General features: G+C 41.5%; 1 protein-coding gene across 4 annotated transcripts in view; it reads right to left on the bottom strand.

The window, feature by feature from the left end:
* Positions 1-427: 427 nt before the first annotated feature.
* The window catches only part of TAF1 (TATA-box binding protein associated factor 1), a 29,420-nt gene continuing 13,881 nt past the window's right edge, over positions 428-15,966 (bottom strand). For 2 of the 4 annotated variants that reach the window (XM_042039967.1, XM_042039969.1), the window contains exons 21-40: positions 15,812-15,931; positions 15,466-15,641; positions 14,526-14,767; positions 13,048-13,255; positions 12,628-12,793; positions 12,266-12,477; positions 11,906-12,014; positions 11,612-11,710; positions 10,860-11,037; positions 9,511-9,578; positions 8,994-9,116; positions 8,550-8,642; positions 8,389-8,473; positions 7,818-7,885; positions 7,623-7,739; positions 4,758-4,883; positions 3,370-3,468; positions 3,003-3,153; positions 2,099-2,276; positions 428-1,080 (exon numbers count right to left, since the gene is read on the bottom strand). In XM_042039967.1, the coding sequence (XP_041895901.1) occupies positions 864-1,080; positions 2,099-2,276; positions 3,003-3,153; positions 3,370-3,468; positions 4,758-4,883; positions 7,623-7,739; positions 7,818-7,885; positions 8,389-8,473; positions 8,550-8,642; positions 8,994-9,116; positions 9,511-9,578; positions 10,860-11,037; positions 11,612-11,710; positions 11,906-12,014; positions 12,266-12,477; positions 12,628-12,793; positions 13,048-13,255; positions 14,526-14,767; positions 15,466-15,641; positions 15,812-15,931 (2,835 nt within the window). In that variant the 3' untranslated portion in view covers positions 428-863. The remainder of the gene's footprint in view (positions 1,081-2,098; positions 2,277-3,002; positions 3,154-3,369; positions 3,469-4,757; positions 4,884-7,622; positions 7,740-7,817; positions 7,886-8,388; positions 8,474-8,549; positions 8,643-8,993; positions 9,117-9,510; positions 9,579-10,859; positions 11,038-11,611; positions 11,711-11,905; positions 12,015-12,265; positions 12,478-12,627; positions 12,794-13,047; positions 13,256-14,525; positions 14,768-15,465; positions 15,642-15,811; positions 15,932-15,966) is intronic. The other 2 variants (XM_042039968.1, XM_042039970.1) reach the window with 1 other exon arrangement.

Here is a 15,966-nt window from a genome sequence, read left to right as displayed (position 1 = left end):
TCAAACACCGGCACAGCGGAGCTCAAACACCGGCACAGCGGAGCTCAGTCACAGGGCACCTGCGCCCTCCGGGCACCAGCGCTCACCTTGTACCTGCACTCATTCACCGGGCTCCGGCCGCACCGGTGTACAGAGAAACAGCAGCACAGGCGTCTGTATCCCCATTCCTGCTCTATTTCCATGAGCTCCGTCAGCCACACGCCAGGACTCCATACGGAACCCCGGGGTCTGCACAAAGCTGCCCCGGGGCACTGAAAATTAGCAGGCTCCGGTGAATCGTGCACCTTCCTAAAGGCTCATATTACCAAATTCTGGTTTCTGGAAGTAATTGCAACTCAAAGAAAAAGGAGGGCAGCTGTTTCTGAAGTATTGGTAATAATTAGGCAGTTCCCAAAACCACTTAAGGGTGAGACATCAGACACTGTAGTTGTGGTCCCAGAGAAAAAGTTCCCCTTTATGAAATGAAAATTGCCTTACAGTTGTTTATCAACACCAAGTATTTCATTCTGAGCAAGTGTTTTTTCCTGACAGACATGCATGTATCTAAACAAGCCAGTATTTCTGAGGAATTACTTTACATCTATAAAGACTGAAGAACAAACCATACAAAACTGTATTGGGATTCTGGAGCCAGTACAGGCTACAACGAGCCAAGGCTTCAGCAGGACATGCTTGTCTAAAGCTCATTTTTCACCATTTACTCATTCATATAACATGTTTTATAATCAATTAAAATATTATATTAAAAAAAAAAAATCTTGTTAACACAGTCCACACTACACAGTTCCTTATGCCAAACTGGGACAAGAGAAGTTCAAGAGCCAAGAGTGGCCCAGGATGACCATCATCTCAGGGAAGGGAGTTCATTCATCTGAGTCCAGGTCACTGTCTCCTGCAATGGAGTGAAAGTCCTCGCTGTCCTCCTCATCCTCAGACAGATGGACCTGACTTAACACACTTGGCCCAGAGCGCTGCTGTTCTTCCTCCTCCTCCTCTTCTGAGATCTCATACCCTCCAATGCTGCTGAAACTCGTGTCTCTTGTGTTGGACTTTGGGTCTGGTTCTTCGTAGCTGCCATAACTAGAAGAAAAAAGAGAGTAATTTCAAATGAGCTGCTGATACCAACAATTCTGTATTTAGCTGCTGTAAGGATTGGCTTGAAGTCCTGTGAGCACTAGGAACCACTGTGCACTTCAATTCTGTCACTGGCCAGGTTTTTAAAATAAAATTTTTAAAACACCCAGTTCTTCAATGAAACAATTCCATTATCTCTACCCCACTCTGATACACTCAGGGCAGGAAAAACAGATTGCTCCAACACCTTCTGTCACCTTCTCTGCTGACAGAAAGTGCAGGACTGTTTTCAGCCCATTCTCATCTTCTCTAGCACTTCCTGCTGACTCTTGTCAAGGTCCTGGGCTGGACTGACCATTGCCTGCCAGCACAACCTATCAGCTCTGATGTCTGTGATTTATTAGGCAAATACCAATAATGGCACTAAAGAACTGAATTCCACAAGTAGAAGAACGGAGAATCAAATACTTATACTCTACAGAATGTCCAGAAAAGGGAGAGTAGGTTGCTGTTCTCTCGAATGCAAAAAAATAAAGTTGATAGTGTTGTACTTTAAATTTTCTAATAATGGAATGCCTTCCAAAATACAGAATATCATATTCCTATACTTTTGGACTTCAACTAAGCAGTTGCAAGTCAGGACATGCTTGTTCTTAGAGGGGGAAAAAAAGTTAATCTTCAAAATCAATTTTGAACTTCAAAGACATCTTGTAGTTTGAGACAGCTTGTAAAAACCTTTATTTGTCCTGCCATCAAAACCCACTATGTACAGGAAATAATCTAACTTAAAAGAAAGAACTGGGTGGGTTTTTTTTTTAATTTAACTGATATTTTTATTAGTGAAAATCTTAACAGCAACCCCAAATTTCTGTCAGTAAGAATAAATGGTAATTATGGTTGCAACAGTAAGAACAGTCACAAGATAACTTTAAGAAAAATGTGAGATATTCTTCAGGTTTTTATGATGAACACTTCAAAAATCTTTAAGAGAAGGGATTTTAACAGGATTCTCAGCTCTAATTACCTGATATTGCTGTCCTCCATAACATGAGATGTCTCCCCACCGTCTCCTTCATAGGACATCATGCTTTCTTCATTGTCCATGCCCATCCGTGTGTTCTCTTGAAGAACATGAGGTTGTTTGGGTCTCACTGCATTGGGCTCCACATCTGAGTCACTGCCACTCTCACTCAGCTGGATAGCTGTGAATGAACCAATGTTTGGTCACAAATTGACACGTTTGTTCTGTCACTTACATACCCACTGTCTGTGTTTAAAGGCTGCAGTATTGACTGTAAGGAAAGTTTACAAAGTTGTGTCTCCACAAGGCAGCAGAAAAGGTATCTGGGAGGTGATACCACCCGCTGAGTGCCCGATTCTGATGTCATTCCAAAGCAATCTCATTACCACCATTACTCAAAAAGGCCTTATGTCTTGTCTACTCTGAAAAATTCCCCTTCTTCTCCCCCTAATAATTTTCAGGAGTCACTAAATACCACTATGAGTTTTTCTGCATTGTAGTAAAACCTAGACACAGTCTGAATAACCTCTGTACACCTCTTCCAGTTCTTGATAACATTGTTTTGACATTAACATTTTACATTTAACATTGATAACCCTTTATCATATCAAAATAAATGCTGTGCTTATACTAGACTGCCTATTCCTGGCTCTGCATACCAAATCATACTCACAGTGTTTTCAGAACCATTTGCAGTTTCACTTTATGAAATACAGTCAACAAGATCTTCTCTTAACTCTGCTTTCTTTTGTGTCTGTACTTACAGCATTCCTATTCCACTTTTGTTTTCAGTTCCATTTGTGTTCACCTAGTTTCCTCATCTTGCCCCTTTGTTCTCTACTGCATGTTTTTGTGATGGAAGCATGAGATCAGCTGGGTTAATGAACAACCAGAAAAGGACACTTACACGAGAAAGGATTATCTCCCTCTTCATCACTCCCATCATCATCATCCTCTCCATCAGACATAAGCAGGTCTTCATAGAGGACACTGGCCTGGGGCTGCTGGGCTGATCCTTCTTCTTCATCAGCAAGGTCACCATCTGCATCTTCGACTTCCTGGGTCATACAAACAGGGATGGTGAAGATCCATCCAGCAGCATGCTGCAACTTCTATCACAGATTTCCCACCCTGTCCACACTGAAGCATTCCCTCATTTCACAGTGCTAACATTTCCAAACTGCATTTCAGAGTCTGTCTCAGGGCAGTAGACACAGCAGACAACCCTGAGAGTCAGCACACACAGTGACTGAGATTTCTGTAAATATACTCACTGGGGCTGGAGTTTTAGGCTTCCCATCATCATCCTCATCAAAGCCTTCAATATCTACGTCAGAGTCTTCCTCGCCCAGCCGACCTCGCCCCTGGCGCATCTGGACAGGAACACAAACAGCAATGGCACTGAGGAAGGCACTACTGGACATCACTCAGGGGGTGTAAGGGACACCTGGGCCACAGAGGTGGGTGTGGGAGTACAGGAAGGGAAAGACAGAAAGGAAAATACATGTGCATCACTCGCAGAAGCAAGGATCCTTTTTCTCTTTATTGCAAGATCAGACAGCAGTCTCCACACACTTCTACCTGATGTGCTCATCCTTGAGCTGGGAATCTCCAGCCCTACAGCACCAGAGTTCTGTGTTAACTAGTTATTTCTGGAAAATAGCACTAGGTCATTAAAAAGTGCTTATTTTCATAATATATTTTAAAACCATACAGCATTTTCCACCAAGTCTTTTCTTGTCCTTCTCTTCCTGTTCTTCCCCCAGTCCCCATGAGTCCAAGATAAAGAGGACATGCAGATTCTGTCCCAAAACCTATAAATTTCTACAGAAATCTTGAAGACTTCCAAATCTAGAAGGCATTCACAAAGCTACAGATGGCTACCATACTAGACAGAACTATTCATAACCAATCTCTGTTTGCATTGTTCAGAATAGCTCTCACCAGTCTTTCTGGTACCACCTTCAGTCTTGTGGCTCCTCACATTCTTCATTCTCCTGGTAATTTATTTTCATGATCCTATTACTGCATCTCCTTCTGCTATTCTCTCTCCTTCAACTTTTTTTTTTTGTTTAACACAGAATAAAGACTAAGGAAAAATATTCTGTAGTTACTGTAACATTTATAGTGATTTAATACCTTTAACCTGTCTGCTTTTTTTTTTTCCTTTTACAACTATAAGGTATCTGCAGTGGCAACCATCTCTTCCAAGCTCCTAATTGTCACTGGATGCGACCATAATAATCTAATATAATAATCCAATTATGATCTTCTGAATCTGTAGAATATCCTTCACCATTTCCCTACTCAGAATTAACAAGGGATTGCATATTAACCCTCTGTAGCATGAGTCACCAGGTTTCTACTTGCAGAAGTAGTGAAGCAAACAAATATCTGGCCTTAGGCAGATTCTTTTGCAGCTTTTAATTCTCTATTCTTTGTTTTGCAGTGTTTCAATTCCCAGTGCTCTTTATTTTTTTTTTTCCTTTTCCCTCAGAGCAGTCAGAATGAAAGAAATATCATCACTTTTTGAAGATATTCCCTCCTCTGCTAGGAAAACCTGATCTTTGTCACCTGTTTCCCACAAAGTCATTGCCTCCTTTTAGTAATTTGCTCATACAAGACAACTCCCCAACCAGATGAGAAAATGGAGGATTCTGACCTGAGTTCCTCGCTTCCCTGTGGTAGTGATGGGAGTGTCCATAGCAGACAAATTGCTTTCATCTTGATAGAATGAAGCACCATGGGACACACTGAGGGAAGTGCTGGTATCAAACAAATCTGGTGGCTAAAGTATAGGTGGAAACAGGAGACAGAACATTCTCAGGCACTGAACTGAGACTAGAACAGTATCTTGAGAGGCAAGACTGGGATTTCAGGACTAAATGCAAAATGCATCTTTTTGGCACGGTGTTTATATTATTACACACTGATTAATCAAAATGAGCTAATTATTCATAAAGAACAAACATGGTAAATGCAATGGCTCACAACCTCAGGTTTCAAGTTTGCCAAATAGCAGATTTTAAAGTAGAAGTCAGTACCTCTATACAGTGCTATTCTACAGAGGCCAAAATCATAAATGGACTTCAAAAGGATTCAATAAATTTGTAGAGAATAGACCTCTCTGCAGCTCATGAATACAACGATCCAGGTGCAACACCAGTTTAAGGTGCCTGAATAGCCAATTTCCAGAAGAGAGGGCTTGCTGTAAAAATAATCATTGCATGTTTGCATCCACCTACTTCTGTTCCCTGCCAGAGACAGGAGACTTGATTACATCAACCTTTGGTCTGACTCAGCATGGCCCTCTTCATTTACTTCCTACAATGGGAACGATGTTGCAGCCCCAAATGCTCCAATCAGAACTGGGTGAAGTCTCTCACATATGAAATAGCAAAGCTTCAGCTTCCAATCAATCCTATGTAAATCACTGGCTCAACCCCTAAAGCTGACACAAGCAAGAAAAAATGGGGATTTGGATAAAGTGTTCCAAAAGCCAACCTGCAGTTTGCATGCAGATTTACCTCTGAAGAGCTAAGGAGGAACTTCATATTAAGATTTTGATAAAATTCCCTTATAATACACAGTTCATAGATCATGACAATACTGAAAGTCTTAAGAACAGCAGCAGTAATTCTTAAATTAGGGAAAAAAGGCTTCATAAGAATTTAAACAGATGTGTAAAGCACAGACAACTCTCAGCTGTATTTGCTTTTTATATCCTGGAGTCCAACCACTGAAGACCCATATGGGGAGTTAAATGTTGGCTGTCACAACTGCATTTAAAGTAAAGGGAACTAAAGCCAAGCAATCTCCACCAGACCTGCCACCTGTGACAAGTTTGGGAGTGTGGGAAGTGGGACTGTACCTCCAGCCAAGAAGCAGAGGGAAAGGGTGGCCTTCAGGTGACAAGTTCAAGGGAGAAGCTCAGAGAGCTGTCTCCTCTTACCAAGGATAGCTCCCTGCTCAGGACTCTTTTCCTCTCTTCTGATCACCAACTTGGAATAAAATCAGACCAGGTAATATCGCTCTTGGGAAGGAAACCATCAGATAAGAGAATGGCATTTTTGTCCCTCACTCTCTGATGTATTGGGATCACCATTGATTCCATTTAATTCTTGAAATATGTCAACAAGTAGTTTCAATAACTCATCGCCAAAGACTCTCTTGCAGCCCAGTACTTCCTATGGGTAGGGTCTTCTTCCATGATACTCAATTTCAGTATTCCCACCCTGTTGAATTTGATCATCATTTCTAGCAAACACTTTCCACTTTCCTAAAATGCTACATTTTGGGATTTTTTGTTGGGAGAGTTGCATGGGAGGGTGTTAAATATTGCCCCAAACCCATCTGTGTCCTGCTATCCTGGCTCAGCCATACAGTCTTTGTATACTTCTTGCCTAAACAAATTTTAAACTCATTTTTCTCTTAAAAATAATCTTTATAAGATCTTAAATTGTAGCTGAACTTCAAGCCCTTCTTTTCTGCTCTGATTTTGCTAAAATTAAATGCAACTTTCCAGATGTAATTACATCACATTTGCACAGAATTGAAAAATTATTGGTCTACAATTAGGATGAACAACTGCAAAGAAAGCTTTGGTTTGTCTTCCTATACCATACCATTTGCATTTGATCATTCAATTATCAACACAGAGATCTTTCCCAGGGCCTATGAACTTTTCCAAATAAACAAAAGGCTACATCTCAGACAGCAGGATGACATTCCCTGCTTTCTTAGGCAAATTCCAAAGATAATTTTAGTTTTCATGAATTAACTTGTCATTCCTGGAGAAAGTTTTTTACTGATGTTTTTAAAAACAACCAAACAACCCAAAGTAAGAAGAATTATTAAAAAAAAAAAGGTCTAAGTAGCTTATAAATCTTTTCCAAACTGTAAACGCTGAAAAATCAGCCCAGCATGATTGTGCTGCCAACTTGTTCTGTAATACATAGAAAATAATGATAAAGGTTAAAAGATGTTATTTTCCACTAGAACTGGAACAAAGAGATGTAAAGAATCCCAGCAATGAGGGCACAGCTGGACTTTGCTGACCATATCAGGCAGTTTCTTCATTACAACAATGAGCCTTTCCAACAATACCACTACCAAACAGCTCCCTGGATTCCTCTCAGCACTACATCCATGTTTTGTCCTCATGTTCTCCTTACCTGTCCACTGCTGGTCTTCTGAGGGTTTCCAAACGTTACACTTGCACAGTCCTCAAACTTCCAACCAACACTCAGCTGTACCTGACTGTACACAGCTCATCTTCAGACCAGTTTTACAATTAGCTTGGGAAATGTCTCTCTTTGTCTTAGGTATCTCACTCTCTGAAGCATCAGAACTGCTTCTCATATTTATTCTTAAAAAATAAGTGTTAGCACACCATCCAACAAGATACTCCACTAAAAGACAAACTGCAGACAGATGGAGAACACTAAACAAGGAAGAACCTTGGGATCAAACACTCAGGAGATTGAAACTAAAACAAAGAAAGTGGAAACTTTGCTTGGTCACTTGCCTGTGGAGTGTAGGGACCAGGGGTCATAGGATCAAGACTTTCCAGATCTGCCTCCTCCAGTGCTGCTTCCTTAGCAGTAGAGATGTCCCTCTCGAGTTGAGTCAGGTGCTCATCATACTAAGAACAAAAAAGCTTGCTAAGGTTGCAGAACAGAAGATTCAAACTGTAAATATTCCAGTAAAATTGTCCACATACCTCAGCTAAAGTCTGGTAACAGATGTTTACAATCTCCTGGGCTGTTTTTGTGTACTGGCTGTCTGACCCTGTAGTAAGAAACAAACCTCTTTATACATTCTGATGTTTGTTCAATTCCAGCTGCTGAGACAGCAAGACACGTTTTGGTTACACAGGCCCCTAAATCCCCACACCTTCTGATGTAAGGAGAAATACAAAGCAGGGCTCACATTCAGCTAAAATAGCACAACCAGTTTATTCCAGCACTAAAAGTATGATTTAGGACACAGGAAGGTTGGACCCTGTCTGTCTCAAGGAAATTCCCAGAAACAAATCACTGGATCAGAGATGTGTACTGAGCAAGAAGAACATCCTCCCCAAATGTAACCGCCCCATCCTGCACCAGATGGTAATAAAGCTTTGTGTGACAGTGAAATCATCACTGTTTAAGCATCTCTTTTCTCAGGAAAGGAAAGCAATCATCAAGTTCATGATTCACAGCCTTGGGCTTCAACACACTTTGGCTGTACAGGTGCCCAGATGAATTAATTTAAGTACCAAAGGTAGCTGAAGCCTTATTTCCACCACCTACCATTGTATTTAATGCTGTTGGCAAGGATGAGGTTAACATCATCCAGGAAAGTCTCCCTGTTCTGGTATTTGTGTTTGGAGATATTCTGGAAGAGAATTGTCACCCAGTAAGTGAGCAAGTCTAAACACCTCTCAAGAAGCTGCTCAGTTCAAGCAACACACCTTGCGGATGGTCTCCAGATCCATTGGATTTGCAATCACCTTGTAATAGTCAGGCACAAACTTTTTATTAACTGGATGGTGAAATGGCCAAGACTGGAAAAAAAAGAAAACAGACAGGTTCAGAAAGCTTCTGTGTAGAATTTTCTACAGTTTGAGCTACAAATGTCATAAAACAAGTCTCCAGAACTGATTAACACTCCAAATGTATTTAAGGTATTTACAACAAGACCTCTTGACTCCAATCATTTAGGTTCAGGAGGGACACAGAGAAAAGATCTACCAGTTGGGTTTTTAACTAGGCCTGTTGATATCTGTTTGACAGTAGGAACATATAATACAAACTAATAATTTTACAGAAGGCTTTTCTATTTAATATCACTGTTTTCTCCACAACAAGATCAGCACATTTTGCACATCACACACACAGTCACTCAAGCTACGTACATCTGGAACTGCCATCATCTTTTGAGTCACAATGTTATCCAAAATGAAGGAAAAGGCCACTTGATCATCATCATCCAGGAGAGGATTAATTGCTTTTTCTAATCGAGCCAGTTTATCTTCCTTCTGCAATACAAGTAGGGAACATCAGCGGCTGACCCTAGACTAATAACTGTACTACCATGATACTCTGTCCCAGAGAGACTCCCATGCACCTTTTTATGGAAACACTTGTAAATAACAGAGGGTAATAGCCAAGATACAAGCCTCTAGACAAGATAAAGTAACTAGAGTAAGAAACAAGCATCTGCTTTTTTCAGAAAAACTCCCACGGGAACTGTTTCAAATGGTAAAAATTCAAATGCCTTCAGGGGTGGGAGGAAGAGTTCCCTTAATCTTCTACTACTCTCCCTAAAACAGGGTGTTTAGCCTACGCACATCCTCTATCCTCAAAGTCTTCAACCACCCCAACCATCCCTCCTCCCCTCCGTTCTGACCACAACTCATTCACAAGACTTGCCTCTTTCAGCTTTTCATCACACAGGTCCAGCATGGACTGGGATATCTGTGTCAGTGAGTGCTTTGGCCCTGCAAACACACACAGCAAGTGCAGCCTGATTAAAAAGGCCCATGTCACAATATGATTTATCTTTGCTCCTAAAGCATCACTGATTGTATTTCTAGCACAGCTGGGAGTACACACTCAAGTATATTCTCAATACACACAATTATTCAAGTTCAGCATGGATTTTATATGAGAAAAAGTTGTTTGTAGCAAACATTCCCACTTCTGGCATACATTCTGTTAAAGTTTGGAAACCCTTTGGAAAGCAGCTGTGCCTTTGGAAGACTGGCCTCCAAGCCCTCCACCTCTGCGAAATATTCACAGTACAAGTCGTGAAATTTCTGTTTCCTTCACTACGTCCAGTGAGTGAAGCAGAACTGCTAAGGAAGACAAGATGGACATTTAAGGAATATTCAAAAACCCACAGCATTAAATAATTTCAGGATTCCTCGGACATGGAAACAAGCATTTGCAAGAGAACTATGAAAAAAAAGTCCTATTTATTAGGATAAATCAGTGATTAACTGTCAAAATAATAAAGGAAGCAGCAAAGACACAAACCCAGTGCTGTCAGTGTCATCCTCAATGCTGCACAGCTTAGAGAGACTCAGTGCAGCTGGGAGGTTTTTTTGTCAAATTAATATATTTTGGACAAAGACTCTTCTATCAGCAGTCAGAATAAAGCTGACCCCCAATGAATCAGCAGTTTCCCCCAGCAGATACTTGCTCTACTACAGAATCTATGCTTTAATTTTCAACTAGCTTTCTTTCATTTTTTTTAAAACTAGTTTCCTGACCTTCCCAAAGGGGGAAAAAAATTCATTGTGACTAAGAATCAAAATATGCAAAATCATGACAGCAAACTCTACCCCAAGGTGCATGCTCCAAGGCACTGGCTTCAATAGGTGTGAACTATTCCTATTTGCATTGAAAGATTCATTCAAGAAAGCATAATAATGTAATCTATTGAAAATAATACTTTGCTTAGCTATGAAGGAGATAGGCAGGACTTGAAACATGCAGAAGTCTTCAGTCACTGACAGACCCATCACTGAACTTCAACTACCACATCACAGTCATCATTTAGCTGTTGCTACATGCTGGAATTCACTCCTTTCTTATTTATGAGTTAGTTCTTTAACATTAAAACAATCTTTCAGGTATATGTGGAAAAACATATGTTCACTATTACCACCTGGCAGTGAATTTATTCTGCTTTTACGTTGCTTTTGTTGACTCTAGAATTTCCAAAGCTCATCCATGCACAATGTATTAGCAGAAACAGGATTTCCCTGTACTTTTACCATTGTATGTGGCACTGTTCTTCACAATGAGCTCCAGGTGTTCCCTGAACTCCTCCCGGGATGGGTACTGCCGCTTACGGACGTTTTCACGTAGGGTCTGTAAATCCATGGGCCGGGTAATGATCTTATAATAATCTTTGACAACTTTTGGATTTACAGGCGTGTGGAAGGGGTATGTCTGAGGAGGAAAAGAAACAAATGATTATCAGCACAGTACTGGCACAGCTAATCTCAGTTTAACCTCCAGTTAAATAGGCACTAATGTATAAAACTTTTACACAATCAGTTCCTTAACTGCACCAGGGAAAATAGAATAAGCTCAACTCCACAATGGCTATCACTTTCTTCTACACAGTATTCTTTAATACCATTATAAGAAGGAAAACCTCACAGAGAATTCTCAGACGGTATTTTTGATTGCAGCACAGAAGTCAAGAAACTGAACTTTAAAAATTCTCATTTCAACTCAAATCTTCCATTTAATCTTTTGATTTTGCAAGTTTCTGGCAAAGTCTGGTCAGAAAAGAGTGAAGTACAGATCTTCTCCAATGCCACATATATAAAAGCATTATACACTGCTACATTTCATGCATCCTGTGCTGGTTTTGCTGAAAAAAAAATTTTTTTTTAAATCACATACCAGCTTTGAAAATGTATCCATAGAAAACTAGCCAACGTCTGGTGTCTACAACACATAACCTACTTCAACAATGCTTAAGATGCAGGATTTGGGTGTCATAGCTTAAACTTACATTGGGAAGATCCCTGATGTCATTGATGATGCCCTCCAAGATGGATGACAGCGTCACCATGGGATCTGTTCTCCGCCGGTGGATGGATTTATGGGGACGCTGAAGAAATGAGAGGCAGAAAAATTAAGGCAGTTCCAAGATGCAAAACATTTATTCACAGAAATTCTAGACAATTTAGCTTATTAATTTTCTGGGGAAATATGAGGAGGTTGCACAGGAGCAGTTAAAGGCCTGGCCAGTTGGCACAAACAGAAATGGAGATGCTACAATCAGCTCAGTAACACCATCACTCACATTCAGATAATCACAGTGCACTGTCGTCCCTACACGACGCTTCTTCTTCGGAGGAAGCTGCTGCTTAGGAAACTTCAGGACCAGGGATTTCCTGCGGACCTCATCCGCACTAGGCACAAACAAAAAAGCACAATACTTCCTCCAGCCCTCACATGAATCAAGACCATTTGTCCCCTAGTACTGGCTTTGGTTCCATTTGCCATAATACCAAATGAACAATTGAAATACTGTAAAATAACAGTTTATGTAAAGCCCTGTCACTTTATTCCTGTGGCTAACATACATATGAGTTTCTGCATTAAGCTCTACATTGTTTCTTCTTATTATCCCCATCCCAAGTATCTCAGCTGTTTCCCTTACCTCTCAATCAGTTGTTTCCCCAGGACAATTTTCGTTCCTTCTACTTTGATGAGTTCTTCATTGTCATTGTGAATGACTGTTTTTTCCAGCTCTTCCTCCTGCTCCTCTGTCATTGCAACAGGATTAGAAGGTGGGGCATTTGTTTGGTAGTAAAGAGGGCAGAACTTATTAGTCCTCATGTGCCCAATTGCACCACACGCTCCACATTTTAGCTGCAAAAAGAGAAGGTGACAAACCAGAATTCACATATGGGCTCCTAGTTTTGAGTCAAAGCATCATCCAAATCCCCCAGTGAGATCTTTAGTACATCACTAGAACAGAAAACTCCTCCAGTAGCCAAAAATCTGGATGGATATGCTTACTTTCAAGTCTGGACGCTCCTTCATTTTCTTGGGCTTCTTTTCTGGAGGGCCCTTGAGCTTCTCTTTTTCTTGATTCCGCTTTAGCCGCCGCAATTGTTCCTGGATCCTGCGCCGCTCCTTCCGCATCTCCTCACGGTGCTGCTCGTCAAACAGAGCAAACTTCCGTCTGGGTGGGGGAAAAAAAAATACAGAAGCTTTCCAGCCTAGTTCATGATTTTCCAGGTACTCTTCTAGCAGGTCAATCACTGCACAAAGTTTGTGACAGCCTCCGAACGGACAGCCATTAAATCTCTCTTTCCCTCCACAATTACAGTGCTGGGCTTCTACACTCAATTCTCCATTTCTTCATACTGTCAGTGGAATGAAATAAGCCCACAGGCAAAGTTAAAAGAGAGACAAGAGAGATCACGAAGGCCTTACATGAACTCCTCATCCTTGGTGGTCCGGATGCGGCAGTAGGCGTCGATGACCGCGGGCTTCCGCACGGTCTCACACCTCACGTATTCCTTCCCATCCTCGTCCCTGAACGTGCGATAGATCTTGAGGCGGCGGCCAGTGGCAGAGGAGTTCAGGCTGGTCACAGAGGCGGTGTCATCATCCTTGTGAGAGGTTGCTGAGGCTGCTGAAGCTGTTGCCACAAGAAAATGCTTTATTTGCTTCTAATTTTTTCCACACTCTAGAGATATCATCGTTTAAATACAGCAGATACTTTCGGCTTAAAAACTTCCAACACACAAGTTCAGGAAAACCTAAGCAATAGAAGTCTTTCCCTTGCTTGTTCATGTTGTTTTATCATGACATGAAATCAAGCTAAATCAAAGATATTGAATTATCCACATGGATTATAAACTTAGAAGGAACAGCTACAGTCAACAAGACCCACAGGTGAACTGCATTCTGGCCCTGAAGATGGATTAGTTACAGTGGTTTTCATCACAGATATGGTTATCTGGCAGAAACTGAGGGTCAAAAATTATCCAGTTTTCCAAGGAGTGTTCCAACCAGTGTGTCAAGTGACCACAGAATCTTTCCAGCACCATTCATAATTCAGGTCGAGAGGTTTTGTATGAGGTAACACTGGATATCTTTCCATGAGGCAATAATCATCAAAAATCTTCCACATATCCCTTATAAATTATTCCAGTAACTATTTATTAGTGATTTATTCCCAATTTGAGAACAGATGGCAACAACAATGTTGACCCAGATGCAGAGCTCAGCTTTGCTCACACATGTTCAACAAGTAGCAGTGGTCATGGGCACCTTCATGAAGTTCATTCACAGGTCAAACGTTTTACCTGGGACATGTCAAGTTCTCTGTTGGAATGCACTTAAAATAAGCACATCTCCAGGAGATCCAAATCTGGCAGCTGCCCAGTTTACCTCCAAGCATGCTGCCACAGCACACAGTGTAACAGACACTGCTATCAGCCTGCAGACCGTGCCTGCTTCACACACAGAGCTGCATGTACACAGAAGATCCAACTACAGAACCAAAAGCTCGTTCCAGGAACTATATGTGAAAATATCTTGACAAAAGTACTGAAAAAACAGCTTCCCCTGACCCACCCCCACTCAAAATAAAAAAAAGAAAAAAAAAAAGAAACTTAAGCAGGGAGCAGCAGTGACTATCTAAAGAAATACCAGAGTAAGTTTATAGCTCAAAATAAACAAAAGATACGAGGCAAAGAATACACCTCACATGCACTTTCAGCCAGTAAGTGCTCAAGAGAAGGAAGAACCCCTAGAGAGGGAAAAGCCCCAGATAAGCATGTTTATACATTCTCCCTGTAAGGAATCCACACCCTCCTGAGAGGCCAGATCAGCATACTTTGCAGCCTGACACAAAGTCCTGCATCCCTTCCCAGGCCTAAGTTCTGTTGGTTGCAGTTACTTACACAGCCCCTTTTTGTCTCTCCTGTCCTTTTTGCCTCTGTCTTTGTCATTGCCACTGTCTTCTCCCAGGAGCATCCTTTGCAATTCCTTCCGTTCCTGCTCTTCTCTTTCCCGAGAGAGCTGAGAACTAGTTTTCTTGTTCTGTAACATATTCTCAATATTCTTTCCCATCTCTTCAAAGTCACTGTCTTCAGCTGAACTGCTATCTGTGTCTGTTGACAGGATCTCAGTGGATTCCAGAACCCTGAAATACGAGGCATCTTGAAAGTCAGTGAATGTTGCCCTCCCAAATTAAAAAAAAAAATCAGCCTGTTACCTTCCCAAATACAAAGGTAAAAATGACACAGAGGTTTGAGAATTAATGATACAAATCACTACTGCAACAATGGGCACAATATATTCCCTTCTCAGCCTTCCTTTTAGCCCCTATGTCTAAAAAACCAACTGTTCCAAGACCATCTTCTCCAAAAAGTTGATCTCTTCTTAATCAACAGTACTTTATTTCCTCACCACTCTTAGGTCTCAGGCCAGAACAAGGGATAATGCAGGACTTCTTCTGGCAGTTCTGAAGAATAGGACATAGAATTGGCAGCTGCTACCCAAGAGAGAGGGCAAACTGCTCTTAACAATTAAAAAAAAAAATAGAAAAGAAAGGAAATAAGGTGGTGAGCTGCTGATGTGTGGAACTGCAGAACATCTCATGTCATGACTCTGCAACACATTCTGCCTTTCCAAAAGGTTTGTGACAGCAAAGACACTAAACCTGAGGCTTTCTATTACCAGCCAAAGGCCTCTTTCTTAGTGCTGTATTTTATGGGCCCAACAAGTTGAATCAACATCTACACCACCACATATCAGTGAGCCCCAGGCATGCACAGTGCTGGACTTTTGAGGTGGGGACGGGGTGGGGTTCAAGGCTGTGAACATCAGATAAGAACGTACTTATTTTGTAAGTCAAAGATGCGCTGACACTCTTCTTTGTATCTCTCCTGATGTTCTGCCACAGAGAACCGAGAGCCACGGGCAAATTTGCTCATAGGCCCTTCCCCTGAGCGTGCCTGCTCTGTGGACATCGTACGGACCACATCAATCACCTCCCACCGGGACAGCTTCTTTATCTGGAAAGAGGAAGACAAAGAGTGGTTTTAGAGACACACAGCTGAGGTAGCTGGCTATGGATCTCAATTCGTCTCCACACAAGGTCAAAGTAGAAATTTATACGTCCCTTCCACTATCAGCTGCTAAATCCATTAGTGAAGTCTGCAGCCTGCTCTGGGCTCACGCTCACCTCCTCCTCAGGGACTCCAAATTTCCGCAGAAGCTGTTTGGCATTTTTCAGGGAAAGTCGGCGCAGATCCGCGTCTGTGCCAGTCACTGTCTTCTTCACTGGCTGAGGCTCTTTATCGTCCTGTTCAGAGGAAGATTTGGCCTATTAATGTCATA

This window comes from Corvus kubaryi, unplaced genomic scaffold (genome assembly GCF_017639235.1).
Source record: "Corvus kubaryi isolate FWS band 111438036 unplaced genomic scaffold, C.kubaryi_AGA036_p1.0 37395, whole genome shotgun sequence".
NCBI lineage: Eukaryota > Metazoa > Chordata > Aves > Passeriformes > Corvidae > Corvus > Corvus kubaryi.
The sequence above is the reverse complement of the archived record's forward strand: the minus strand, read 5'-3'. Positions and strand labels throughout refer to the sequence as shown.